At 27.9% G+C, this 13,965-nt stretch overlaps 3 protein-coding genes across 3 annotated transcripts in view; 2 read left to right on the top strand and 1 right to left on the bottom strand.

Annotated features, from left to right (window-relative positions):
• The window catches only part of LOC105624828 (inactive dipeptidyl peptidase 10), a 17,214-nt gene extending 14,762 nt beyond the window's left edge, over window positions 1–2,452 (bottom strand). The window contains 2 exon segments of the mRNA XM_012206183.1: window positions 462–623; window positions 2,420–2,452. Coding sequence (XP_012061573.1) covers window positions 462–623; window positions 2,420–2,452 — 195 coding nt within the window.
• Window positions 2,453–3,947: 1,495 nt separating this feature from the next.
• Window positions 3,948–9,552, top strand: LOC105624817 (inositol polyphosphate 5-phosphatase OCRL-1). Its single transcript, XM_012206172.1, has 18 exons — window positions 3,948–4,013; window positions 4,227–4,407; window positions 4,753–4,887; window positions 4,976–5,088; window positions 5,175–5,317; window positions 5,451–5,624; window positions 5,755–5,917; window positions 6,491–6,669; window positions 7,072–7,293; window positions 7,393–7,528; window positions 7,641–7,820; window positions 7,889–7,985; window positions 8,079–8,216; window positions 8,309–8,406; window positions 8,487–8,664; window positions 8,972–9,099; window positions 9,174–9,285; window positions 9,392–9,552. The coding sequence occupies exons 1-18, from the start codon at window positions 3,948–3,950 to the stop codon at window positions 9,550–9,552; spliced, it is 2,604 nt and encodes an 867-aa protein (XP_012061562.1).
• A 2,262-nt stretch (window positions 9,553–11,814) lies between these two features.
• The window catches only part of LOC105624806 (importin subunit alpha-1), a 4,022-nt gene continuing 1,871 nt past the window's right edge, over window positions 11,815–13,965 (top strand). The window contains exons 1-3 of the mRNA XM_012206160.1: window positions 11,815–11,880; window positions 12,616–12,935; window positions 13,032–13,287. Of these exons, the coding sequence (XP_012061550.1) occupies window positions 11,815–11,880; window positions 12,616–12,935; window positions 13,032–13,287 (642 nt within the window). The remainder of the gene's footprint in view (window positions 11,881–12,615; window positions 12,936–13,031; window positions 13,288–13,965) is intronic.

Raw genomic sequence — 13,965 nt, 5'->3', positions numbered from 1 at the left:
GTACGTACGTAGTAGTAGTAGTAGTTAGTTAGTACGTACGTAACGTACGTAACGTAAGGTACGTTAACGAAGTTAGAAGTAGTAGTATACGAGAGAGAGAGAGAGAGAGAGAGAAGAAAAGGAAGAGGAGAAATAAGAGATGGGGAGAGATGGAGAGAGAAAAGAGATTGAAAGAGAACGAGAATGAGACAGAGAAGTAGAAAAAAGAAAGAGATAGACAACACATTATAAGCTCTAAAATTTTTATAAGCTTTTAAAATATTTAAAAAAGCAATTTATTAATGCAAGAAATTATTGATATATAATAATTTAATTAATTAATTAATTACATTAATTAATTAATTAATAACATAATTAAAATCCCTCTCTCCCTCTGAAAGAAGTCCTAGATATACCTATATTTGTCATTTTTTTTCTCGTTTTAATTACGAATATTATAATACAAATTCGTTATTACTTACCTCGGAGAGACGTAATCGTGTTCCGCGTACTCTAGGGCCATCATCGGGAGGTGTGAGCAAAGCTACGGAAGTGACAATAAGAGCTAGGACTGCGACGATCACGAGTAACGCTATTAAAATCCCACGCCAATTCCTTTGATTTGGATTGGTTGAAACTAGCTCCTATCACAAAGGTCTTTACTAACGCTAATGTCAAAAATGATCGAATTATCATATGCCATGTATTTATTATTGCTACTTTCCATAGTTTGGTGTAATATTATATGAAAAATACTGTCAATATCATTGTTAAAAATAAATCTAAAATTTTCATTTCATGATAACAATGTCATTCATTAAATATTAAAGAGTTCAGAGGAATGTATTTATCCTATCATCTGTATTTAATATTCTGTAATTTAATTTGGCATCTAGAATATAAGAACACTTTTTAAAATTTAGATAATATTAAAAATTTTGCTTTGAAAATAAAATGCTTAAATAAAAATAAATCTAAAAAACTCGATATGAATAAAAATTAAAATTAATAAAACGTTTTTAATATATTTTTATGATATTCTTTTGCGCATAGATGATAAGAAATGATTATAAAGCAATTTATATTATTAATATTAAAAGAATATTAAAAGTTATAACGATGATCACGACATAGATTGACGAAATTATATTTTTATAAATACGTCCATTATATCTTCTTACGATATTTGAAATGTGTTAAAATTCTTAATATTCTTTATAATACTAATATATTGTGTGTAAGCAAAGTAGTCGATTATAGGAGCTTCATGGTGAGAGTAACTAGTCAGCTGCTATAGCTAAAATCAATAGCGAGGAAAGCGACGTACTGCGCTGCGTGCGTCAATGTGTTCAGAGAAAAATACGTATCAATGTATGACACATTCTTGAAAATAGATTCGAAACAGATTAATTTCAAATTTTAATGAAAATTCTAATTTTTTATAAGTAATCAAAACTATCGAAACGTTGAGCTTTTCGAAATTATCTTCAAATAATGTACATTCTCGAAAAAAATTACCTGAGATTATTCCAGTTTTGGAATATTTTCGCGAAATTGCTGAAAATTTACTGAAATTTTATTAAAAATAAATTGTTCAGCTAATTAACATATTTAAAAAATCATTGAAATTGAACTAAAATTTTGTTGAAATTTTGTTGAAATTTCTCTGTAATTTTGCTAAATTTTTTAACTAAAAATCATTGAAATTAAATTGAAATTTTTCTGAAATGCTGAAATTTCGTTGAAAAATGTTCCAAAACGCGAAATAATTTCAGTGAAATTTTTTCACCAAATATATAAAATGATTAAGTGCAATTAAATAAATAAAATAATAATAAATAAAATAATTTATTAGCTTTCGTTTCAACAAGATTATATTATTGAATAAGCATCTTAAACAAAAATGTTCTTGGTAATTATTTTTGTTAATGTAATATTTGTAATACATAATGTAATATTTGTATACATTAATTAAAGAATTTTATAATTAACATGGTATAATATTTTTATTAAAACGAAAAAAATAACTTATTCAAAAACACACAGTCTTTAAATAGTATAATAATGATTTTATAAACGATTCTAAGAAGCATTCATGCTAACAATTGCTATTTTATAAATTTCAAAAAAAGTTTAAAAATTTTATTTATTTATGAGTAATTTGAATCTTTTATTTTATCATCATATATATTGATTATATATTTTTTGCATATCCGCATTTCAGTTTCATAATAATATTGACTTATAAATAAAATATATCATTATTGTTTATAAAAAGATAAGATTTTTTAAGGAAAATTATAATTTGTCACATCATAAATTAATATTGGATATTAAAAAATAAACAAAACGAATTTTTTTGCACAGAATTACTCAACTTTATAAAAAAATTCAGATATAATGTATGATAGCAAGTTAAAAAGATAATTTAATTAATTACCTCATCATCATAAATATTGTCGTGATCTGCCATCGGTGGTGCAAATCGAACACTCCGCGACTTTCCTTTTACCTGAGATGTGAAACGACGCAATCCTTTGCGTTTATCCCATTCGACATTGGTAGTAATTTCCACAATCGAAATTTATTTGCTTCACAATTTTGAATTTATAACACGATCTCTTTGTTTGATAGCTATAAATGTCTCATAGCTATACTTGCACCGTGCGAATTTTCGATACTGAACGACAAATCATCCCTTCCGAGAGATGCTGCAGATGTAGAGTTTGCGCATTCGATAGTGGATGCTGCGCTATACAGAGACAAGTAGAAAGGGAAGTATAGAGAAAGGAAGGGAGGAAAAAGAGAGAAGAAGGAAAAAGGACAAAAAAAACCAATATATAAAAATATTCCTGCTCATAACTTAAGAGATAGAGAACCGATATACAACATAAAATGTAACACTTTCTATCATCGATCAAAAATGTTGACATATTAATTTGTTACTTTATATAATTAATACATACGGAAACACGACAAAAGAAAATGAAGCAGAAACTAGAATTATTTGATAAATCCCCAGAACTAAGCATATATCTCAGCAATATCGCGCAAATCTATAATGCTGCAAGTAATACGTACTTAATTACTGTATATTTGTTTTCAACGATTTCAAATATATCGATATTATAATCACACGCATAGGCAACAATACCTATGTAGCGCGCGCGCGCGTGTATATGATGTTCTAAATTTAAATGACTAAATTTCAGGAGCGTGTAGGAAATCGATTAAAAAACTAAGAAAAAAGTTTTTCAAAGATGTATATAATATACATGTTTCGTTTTTACTCTGTTTTTGGAGAAAATCGCAAAAAGGGGTAAAAGATAATTTTCGGAATATTATTGTTTTTTCGTATATTACTTCAATGATAATGAATAAGCATGGCCCAATGTTTTGTTAAGGGTGATTCAAGAGAGAGCATTCCAAATGTATCCTTATCGTTTTTTAATCTGTACTCAGCTGTAATTGCACATGCACAATTAGAAAAGGATGAAGATACCACTTGAAATGCTTTTTGAAACATTCAGATCGCCAAATTAGCGCCAACGCTTGTTTCAGTAGTATTATATGTTTCAATGAGCCTCTCTTAAGTTTCTCTCTGTTATTGTTTATCAAATGTTAAAAAAGAATGACATGAGAACACTTGAGAAGCATTCAAATGAGAATCAACATTCTTTATCTGGGGGAATTTCAAATTCAATCTAGGGTGAAGATATAGCAATGAGTTGGCAATACTGGGCATAATAAGTCATAATAACCTGTCTAATCTATTAATCTCCGGTTTCTTGTTTACTTGACATTTTTATAAGGTGCGAGAGTGAATTATTGAAAGAAGCTTTGTTTATTTTCTTTATTTCCAATCTATTATGTATTATGACATAGAGTAAATCACACAAGTACAATATTTCAGATAGTAATAAATTTTAATCAATTATTTGTATGTGAGAATCAAGAGATCAAACGAAATGTCGACATCTGAATCATTAGCGATAGTGCAATCCAAGTTCGTGTCAGGCGAGACTGTTTTGACTGTATCCTTTCTTAAACTTAATAAATAATAGATATATTGTATCATTGCGATCAATAGCAATTTTCTATTGAATGGCAACTTTACTTTTAATCACGTATTATTTGGTTAAAGATTACTTTATCCTGATTCGATATTACTATTATGAATTACAATTATATTTGTACAAATATAAGTATATAATATTATTCTATATATCTTAACTGCATAACATTAGACCACAGAAGCATCATTAATACAAGGATGGATACAATCTTCAAGATATATTGCTCTTGTTTATAAAGGTACAACCCACGCTTTAGCAATTTTTTTAACTTCAAAAACACCACCACAAGTGTACAGTGATCTGACCTTGGAAGGAATGTTACCTATTGATCAGGACTTCAAATGTAGTATAGGTATTTCAAGCTTTTCTATGTATTATGTACTAATTCTATATGATAAATTAATCTTTAGGAGCTATGAGAAAGTCCTATTTTAAAAATTTTTCCTTTGAGATTTATTATAATTTATATTGTATTTATTATAATGCACATTCCTTGCTTCAAAATATGATACTTTTTTAATATCATTATAATGACTGAAATATTGTATAAAAATTAATAATTTTAATAATTATTAAGTAGTTTAATTAATTTAAGAACTGCTTCTTTGCTTTAAAAGTAATACAATTAAAAAAAATTAAATTTTCTAAAAAAAATTATTAAATATTTTTTTATTGAAGTGTTTTTTTTTAATTAAAGATACTAATGGAGAAACACAGGATGGCCTTGATATATACATGAATGTTACATCAAGAAAACTTCGCCTGATATTTGAAATGAAACTTGGAGAATCTACCAGTTCCTTAGTATCACAAATATTTCGAGCGATAGAAAGTATGTGCATACTTATCTAACATAATTTTCATGTAGAAGACATTTATTTATCAACATTTATCTATCAACAGAATAATTGTGATTTTAGTATATCAAACAGCTAAAAGCCCTGCAGAAGAATTTTTATGGATTGAAAAACTAACAAGAAATAGGAGAAACTTGGCTACTGGTGGCAAAGATATGCAGGACACTGCCGATTCTGTAAGTTAGTATAATAATACTTAATATTATAGAAATTTAAAATAGGAATGATGGAACATGTTTTTGTAAAAATTTATTTTTTATAGTTGCTCAATCTTGAGAGTCATGATTTAGCAATACCACGACAAAGCATTGCCTCGGGTAGATCCCCAGTAGCTGCAAGAGAATCAGTAGTACGATATCAGATGGCTTGCAAAGAAGATGATTACACATATAGTAAAACATTTCGGTCTGTTGTTTCACAATATTATGATTATATATCCTTTGTTTCAATTCAGTTTAAAAGTATTTTTGTACACATGATGATCATACATGTAACATGATTATTATCAATAATTAATTATTATCAATAATTAATACAGTATACTTACTTGCACGTGGAATGTAAATGGACAACCCCCAAATAACATTAAATTAAATGAATGGTTGAGCACGGACGAAATGCCACCAGATATATATGCTATCGGATTCCAGGAATTAGATTTGAGCAAAGAAGCATTTCTATTTCATGAAACTCCTAGAGAAGAAGAATGGAGGTATATATGTCATTTGTATCATTTGAAAAAGTAAAATAGTGTGTCCATTTTGCTTATCTCAAATAACTTTTTTAAATAATTAATCATAATGAAAAATTATTCATAATTACATAAAAAAATTTTATTGTAGACAAGTTATAGTTAATTCACTTCATCCAGGAGGGAATTATACACAAGTAGCTCTTGTCAGATTAGTGGGTATGATGTTGTTAGTATATGCACTTGAAGCTCATATACCATTTATCGAAAATGTGTGTACTGATACAGTAGGAACGGGAATTATGGGAAAGTTGGTAAGTTTCTAATATACAAAATATTTTACATATATCAAGATATTATACATGACGTTCCAAAATTCGCAACTCAAAATATTATAATACATTATACAAATCAAAAATTTGTTGGATTTTGAATTGTCAAGTATAAATAATTGTAAAATTTAAAATTTTTACTTCTCACATTAGGCCTCTGGCCTGTGTTACATTTCTCTCATATGCTTGTGATGCGCACGCTGATTTTTCAATTGCCACAAGCATGTGGGAACTAGTTTCAATACCGGTTTCGAATAGCAGATTTTGTAAGAGGTGTTTCTGTGGGCATTCTCGGAAGGTTGCCTTTTCTGAGAGGAGACATAAGCGTAAATATTTTGGTTCCTACTGGGATTGAACTCGAACCCTTGGTATGAGAGATCAGTGCGCTGCCATGCTCGCGTTCAAAAATTTTTACTTCAGATTCGATTCATTACTTAATATGAAGTTATAAAGAAATCAGAATGCAATATACTTTTTTATTTTTTAAAGGGTGTTACATAAATATATAAAAACACTGTGCTTCAAAGGTTAATACTTTATTGCAAATTCTTATAGGGCAATAAAGGTGGTGTTGCAGTCAGTTGTTGTATTCACAATACGGCTGTTTGCTTTGTTAATGCTCATTTAGCTGCACATTGTGAAGAATTTGAGCGACGCAACCAGGATTATGCTGATATTTGTGCGAGATTATCTTTTACGAAATATGTACCACCTAAAAGTTTCAAGGATCACGAGTAAGTTTTCTATGATATGGAGTATTCCCTGATTATATATAGCGCTCGTATGCAAATAAAGACTAAACTGAATCAAAAAGTCTAATCATTTTACAATTTTTGCAATAGTTAATAAGAAATTAATTATTAAAAATTAAATAGTCTAACCTACTATTAAATCTAAGCGCGTGTCGAGACACGGCCGTCCACTTTATTATATTATTAAGTAAAATCTGTATTTTATAATTTTAAATATTTATATTTTGTATACGGATTAAATTAGTATAATAACTTTAACATGCATTAGTTCAAACTAATGTGTTCAACTGAATTCGCTATTAATTTTTTGAGTTATATCATAGTGAAGCAAGGAAGCAATATAAGTATATGTATACATATATGAACATATGTGTATGTGTATAGCCAGATTTATTGGTTGGGAGATTTAAATTATCGGATAACGGAAATGGATGCTGCAACAGCTAAGCAGTATATTTCAGAAGGCATCTATGGTCCCGTCTTAGCATTGGATCAACTTGGACACCAACGCAAAGCAGGACGTGTGTTTCAAGGATTTCAGGAAGCAGAGATTGATTTTAAACCCACATATAAATACGATCCAGGTACCGACAACTGGGATTCAAGGTATCCTAAAAATTATATTTCTAAAATACAACTTACATTTATTAAGTAAATTTCAATCTAATATTTTTATATAATTTTTTTTTGTCTAATGATGTATAGCGAGAAATGCAGAGCTCCAGCTTGGTGTGATCGAGTACTATGGAAAGGAGATATGATTAAATCAATTTACTACAAAAGTCATCCAGAACTAAAGATATCTGACCACAAGCCAGTTAGTGCAAGTTTTGATTCTCAAGTAAGTATGTATAGATGTGCAAATATGCATTTTCTGTTTCTTTTTATTTATTACATACTCACTTGAAAAAAATGTCTTATATTATATAGCTTGTATAAATTTTCCAAAACAGATACGTATTATAGATACGGCTAAGTATCGTAAAATTCATGAGGAAGTTATGAAAAAACTAGATAAATTAGAAAATGAATTCTTACCTCAAGTGATGGTTGATACTACAGATATTATTTTTGACGTTTTGAGATTTCTTGAATCTAGCAGTAAGGAACTTATTATCGCTAATACAGGCCAGGTATGTATCAAGAAAAAAGGAGGGGATACACACACAATCTACTTTTATTTTTTATATTTTTAAATTAGGTACCAGTGCAATTTGAATTTATAAAAAAGTTAGACGATACAAACTATTGCAAGGATTGGTTGCATATAGAACCATATACAGGCTTTATAAAACCAGGTATAAATTTATATTTTTCATATATATTTGTTCAATATCTATCTCCACACTAATATATTTTCTATTATGTGTTTCCTTTTCTTATCATGTCAGGTGAAAAGTGCGACATTAAACTGGAGGTATATGTAGACAAAAAGACTGCATGTAAATTGAATTCTGGTGAAGACAAGTTATATGATATTTTAGTATTACATCTCGAAGGAGGCAAAGATATTTTCATTACTATAACAGGTATATTACATGCACATAATAATAACAATATGCAGCAGAGCCATTTATTAGTTAATTTTTTAATTTGGAAATAATTATGTAAATAATTTCAGGCACTTATGAGAGAAGTTGTTTCGGTTCTTCCATGGAAGCATTGGTTCATGTTTCAGTTCCAATTAGAGAAATTCCTATTGGGCGATTAGTCGAATTGGTAAATATTAAAAAATTGACAAGTATAATTTTATTGCGAAAGTATTTCTTCATAATCTAATTTGCACTTTAAAAATGCAGGAGAATAATAAAAATCTCTCACAAGAACCATATTCAGTTCCAAAAGAAATATGGCATTTAGTGGATAGATTATATCGACATGGCCTTAAAACTCCAGGACTTTTTGAAACACCAGGCCTTCATAGTGAGATAATAGCTATTCGAGATTGGTTAGATGAATGGAGTCAAGATCCAATGCGTATCCTTTTAATATTTTAAAATTCATAACAACATTAATACACATACAAATAATAATAAAATAAAGCCCAATCTACAATTGAATCGACATAGACATAAGTGATTGTGAAATGTTATAAAGCACAGTTTTAATCTGCTATTATATACTAGTTGTAAAGCATGTTGTGAAAGATGGTTTAATTTTATGGTACACCTGTATACACACACATGTATGCAAACACACACACACACACACACACATACACATATATACATACATACACATGAATATATTATCATTCCTTGACAATAATTTTTTCTTCACATAGCTGGTGGTGTACATTCGGTAGCAGAGGCATTACTACTGCTTTTAGAATCTACTGCTGAACCATTGATACCGTATAATCTACATAATGTTTGCCTATCAGCAGCAACTAATTATTTACAATGCAAACAAGTAAATCAGAAATTAGCATTTTACTGTAATGTAATATCTTCAGATTATCATATTACTTTATTCATTTATTATAGATTATAATGCAATTACCAGAGACTAGAAGAACTGTCTTTCTCTATATCAGTTCATTCTTGCAAGAATTATTAAATCATACACAGGATAACGAACTCGATGCTAAGACACTTGGTAAACTTATTATATTCATTTCTATCTTGCTCTCTTAATTTATTATTTCTCTACCACATAAAAAGCATTAACAAAAATATTTAAAAAATATTATTTGTGTGTGCAGCGACGCTGTTTGGATCAATATTTTTAAGGTATCCACCTAGAAGCAGAGACGATCGCCATCAGAGAAATCGTGCGACTCAAATTACTTTCGATAAAAAGAAAGCTGCATTTGTTTATCATTTCTTAGTCAACGATCAAAGCGATTTTATATTAGGTCGATAATAAGCGATTTAAAGGAATACTAGCAGCACTACAAATTTCGTATTTATAGCTTTAAAACGAAAAAATAAAATCAATTAGAAATAAAGAAATTAATTAGTATTATATTGCAATTATTTTTATGTTTTTTATAATATCACAAAGACGTGTGCTTTTTGATTCATCATAATTAAAGCACAATTTTGAAAATGTAATGTATAAATAAGTATCTATCTTAGTTAATAAAATTTTACCTGAATATATTTAATTTCATTATTTTTAAAAAATATTTAATGTGTGCGAATTGCGATTATTAGAAATTGCTTAATTATAAAACTTAAGTTAATTTTCGTAATAATATGCACTTTAACTAAATTAAATATATAAGTTTAAATAAATAAATTTGTTACTTATAGATATGTCATTTAAAAAAAATTTATAACTTTAAAAAAATAATAAGTAATGATCATAAAGTCTTATACTTGATATTGTTTTCTTCTATTTCTTTTCAATTCATGATTATAATAAAATGATATAATTGTTCTGTTTAGTATAATCAATTCTGATTTTGGCGAAATTAAGTTCATTCGAATTTTTGCATGAAATGAACGAATTTGGCAGAAAAAAGCGTCGCTAATCGTAAAGTTTTTTTTCGATATACTTAAACATTTAACATATCTAATCAAAGATGTGAAAAAGATGAAACGCCAATAGAAAAAATAATTAATATTAAATACAACTGTAATGCACAACTGCTAATGGAAATATACTTAATACTATAGTATATTGTCTTCTCACACATATTAAAATCATTTATATGTAAAAAATAAATGTAGCAAAACTAATTTTTGCGTATTCGTAATAATTTTGCAATACTTTCAGCGAAATGTTAAAGAATATTCAATATATTTTTAAAGAAATATAAAATTTTCGATGAAATTTTATTTTTTATGAAATTATATTTTAATTTCAGTAATTCTCATTAATTTAGCTGAAAAAAATCACTTCACCGAAATTTCAAAGAAATTTTAGCAAATTTTAATGACATTTTCAAAAACCTTGCGAAAAAATTTTAGTTCAATTTCGGTGATTATTCAATATTTTTGTTGAAAAACTCACTTTCATCAAAATTTCTGTAAAATTTCAGCGGAATTTTCCCATGGACAAGAAGATGGTATTCGAAGAAAAAAGAAAGATAGCAGCCTTAAAGTATCTATTGATGAAAGCGATATATTAGAAGGAACTAAATTCTAGAAGCTTCTAAATCGCAAAAGTGGTTATTTGAACAAAATTTTGAATTTGTTGAGCTAAGTACCTTAATCTGTAAGAATTGACCAATCACAGTCGCGAATTCCCCTCTCATTCGACTATAAGAGGGGAATACTCAACTGTGATTAGTCAATTCGTACGGATTATGGCATATGAATACGGCCAATATAAACGCTCCTTAAAGATAATTAGCTTATTGTAGAAATAGAAAGGCCATCATCCTTGCTTGGGGATACTTGTAGAACGGTTGAACGTGATTAAATGTTGAACGTAACTTGATCTTATTATTTTCAATTTTTCAACGATTTTTATTGGATAATTGTAAACAGGACCCTTTTTCTTTCTTTCTTTTTTATTTTTAACAGCAACGATAAGTTATTTGAATTCTTCGACAAAGAAAGACGAGTGACACAGGCATATGCAGGAGAATTTGCAATTTGAAGAGATAATTATTGCGCCGTCTAATTTGTAAAGGTACGGTTGAAATTAATTTATTATAATTTATATACAATTACATAGATATCTGATACTTATTTTCATCTAACCGTTATGAAAAGTAAATTAAAAATAACAACAATCATGTTTTCATATGTTAATCATAGTCACTCAAATTTTTTTCGAATATGTGAATTATGAATTTTGATGAGGTAAACTGTACAGACATACATATATATATATTCTATTAGATTCATGATTAAATAGCTTATTTCTCAATATTCGCATGTAATTATAAAAATTAATTTAAAATTAGTTTATCACAATTATATTTTCATACATTTATCATTACAATTTCACTCAAATTTGTTTCGAATAAATACATATGAATTTTGAAGGTTAATTATAGATACATTCTATCAAGCTTGGTCTAATTGTAGATTATTTCTCACATATTCTAACTAATCGTTATTATTACTAATATTTTTTTAATTTGAATTTTTTATTAAACATTTACGCAGGAGTACCTATAGATTGAGATAAATCAAGCAGTATAAAAAATATTAAGTACGTTAAAGAACAATGCCTTCTCGAGAGGATAACAGTCATGGACGCAAAGCAAATTTTAAATTTAATAACAAACATGAAGTAAGTATAATTAAAATTATTTTCTAATTTAACAGCTGCTACATATTAAAGAAATTTTTTTATCTGAATATAAATAATACATAATCTAGCAATATAAGTACATACATTCACTGAGGTCCATATTCAAGGTCGAAATATTCGATTATTTTAATTATGTTTATTTTTAATAATTAGTGAAAATCAATCTGCTTTTGATTCTTTTAAAAAAAATTTTCTATATTTGGAAATATAAATTTTTTATATATTTTTATACATGTTTATATATATGACCTGTTGTAGTTTTATATAGAAATTTATACAATCGTTATAAAGCATCTATTTACTTAGCTTTTCTTATATAATTGCATATAAAAAGTTGGATTATTTCAATACTTATATGACACAAAAATTTAATGTTGTTACGTTTGTGACCTTATTGCATTATTATTGGTATATTGTGATGTTACTGCAATAATGCTAGAATTAATTATTCCAGCATGCTGTATGGGATATAAGATACATTTAAAACATTTTCAAAAAAATTATATGATATCAAGAGAGACATAAGAAATATAAGATTATGTGTATATTATTTTAAATTTTATACATTGTACAATTTATATGTGTAATTTTAAAACAATACGTTAATATTTTGCTATTCAAATTTGCTCTGATATAATCAAACTACAAATAATCTACAAATAATCTGTATAAACGTTTACAAACATTCCTTTAGTACATGTGTATCTCTCTTAGGAAGCTCGAATAAGAAGGAATGCACTATCAGTGGAGTTACGTAGAGCCAAGAAGGATGATCAATTATCAAAACGACGTAATCTTGATACATCAAATCAAGAACTGTCAGATTTATCGAATAAAGCCACTGTTTCACCCACTCCTACTCTTTCTATAAATGAAATTGTAAACCATATAAACTCATCAGATGAGACATTACAATTGTCGGCAATTCAGACTTGCAGAAAATTATTAAGTCGAGAAAAAAATCCTCCTATAAATGATATAATAGAAGGTGGCATAGTACCACGTTGCATTGAGCTCTTAGATAACGATTATAAGTATGTATATGAATATTGAAAATGATTTATTGATTTAAGTAAATTATTTCTTCATATATTTAAGAAACAAGATATAATTTATTTATTTCTATTTAGCATTGCTTTGCAATTTGAAGTAGCATGGGTATTAACTAACATAGCCTCTGGTACATCCTTACAAACACAAAATGTTGTAAAATATGGAGCAATACCAAAATTAGTGAAACTACTTAAATCTACATCACCCGTTGTTGCGGAACAAGCAGTGTGGGCCTTAGGAAATATAGCCGGAGATGGACCGTATGCACGTGATCTTGTTCTTGGACATGATGCTCTACCTCTTTTGCTGGATTTAATTAAACCTGACACTTCAGTAAGTGACTTCGTATTTGACAATCTTTGATTACGTTTGTCTTATGTTTGCTTATTGTCGATATTAATATTCAAAAATTTTGTTAATATCAGAAACATACAAATGTTAAATCCTGCGATTAATAAAAGAAATATTAGGAGCAAGAGTATTAAATATTAGGGACTTAAAAAAGTAAAATGAAATAAAATATTATAAATAGAAATAAATATTAAATATATTAGAGAAATAAAAGTAGAAATAGATTTAAATGTAACAATGAATACAAGTAAGATACAAGATATTATGTGTTAAGGAATAGAAATAGAATATATGCATTCCCGTATGTTGGATTTCTCTGGTTCTATCGTTATCGCTATTTCTATCGCTATCACTGTTGCCTTCGCATTGTATTTAAGGCTTTACATTTAATCTTTATTCCTGTTTTTTTAATCTTTAATATTTATGTGCGCAGAGCCTAAGATTTGTACATTTTTTATGATAAAGTGATTAAATAATTAATGTCAGTATTTAATCATATTAAACATTGCTATCTAATTATTCTAAAAATAGATTATCTAATAGAGATACACAGTGTGTGTACATGCGTGCGTGCGTGCGTGCGTGTGTTTGTGTGTGTGTGTGTGTGTGTGTGTGTGTGTGTGTGTGTGTGTGTGTGTGTGTGTGTGTGTGTGTGTGTGT

This window comes from Atta cephalotes (assembly GCF_000143395.1).
Source record: "Atta cephalotes unplaced genomic scaffold scaffold00003, whole genome shotgun sequence".
Lineage (NCBI taxonomy): Eukaryota > Metazoa > Arthropoda > Insecta > Hymenoptera > Formicidae > Atta > Atta cephalotes.
The sequence above is the reverse complement of the archived record's forward strand: the minus strand, read 5'-3'. Positions and strand labels throughout refer to the sequence as shown.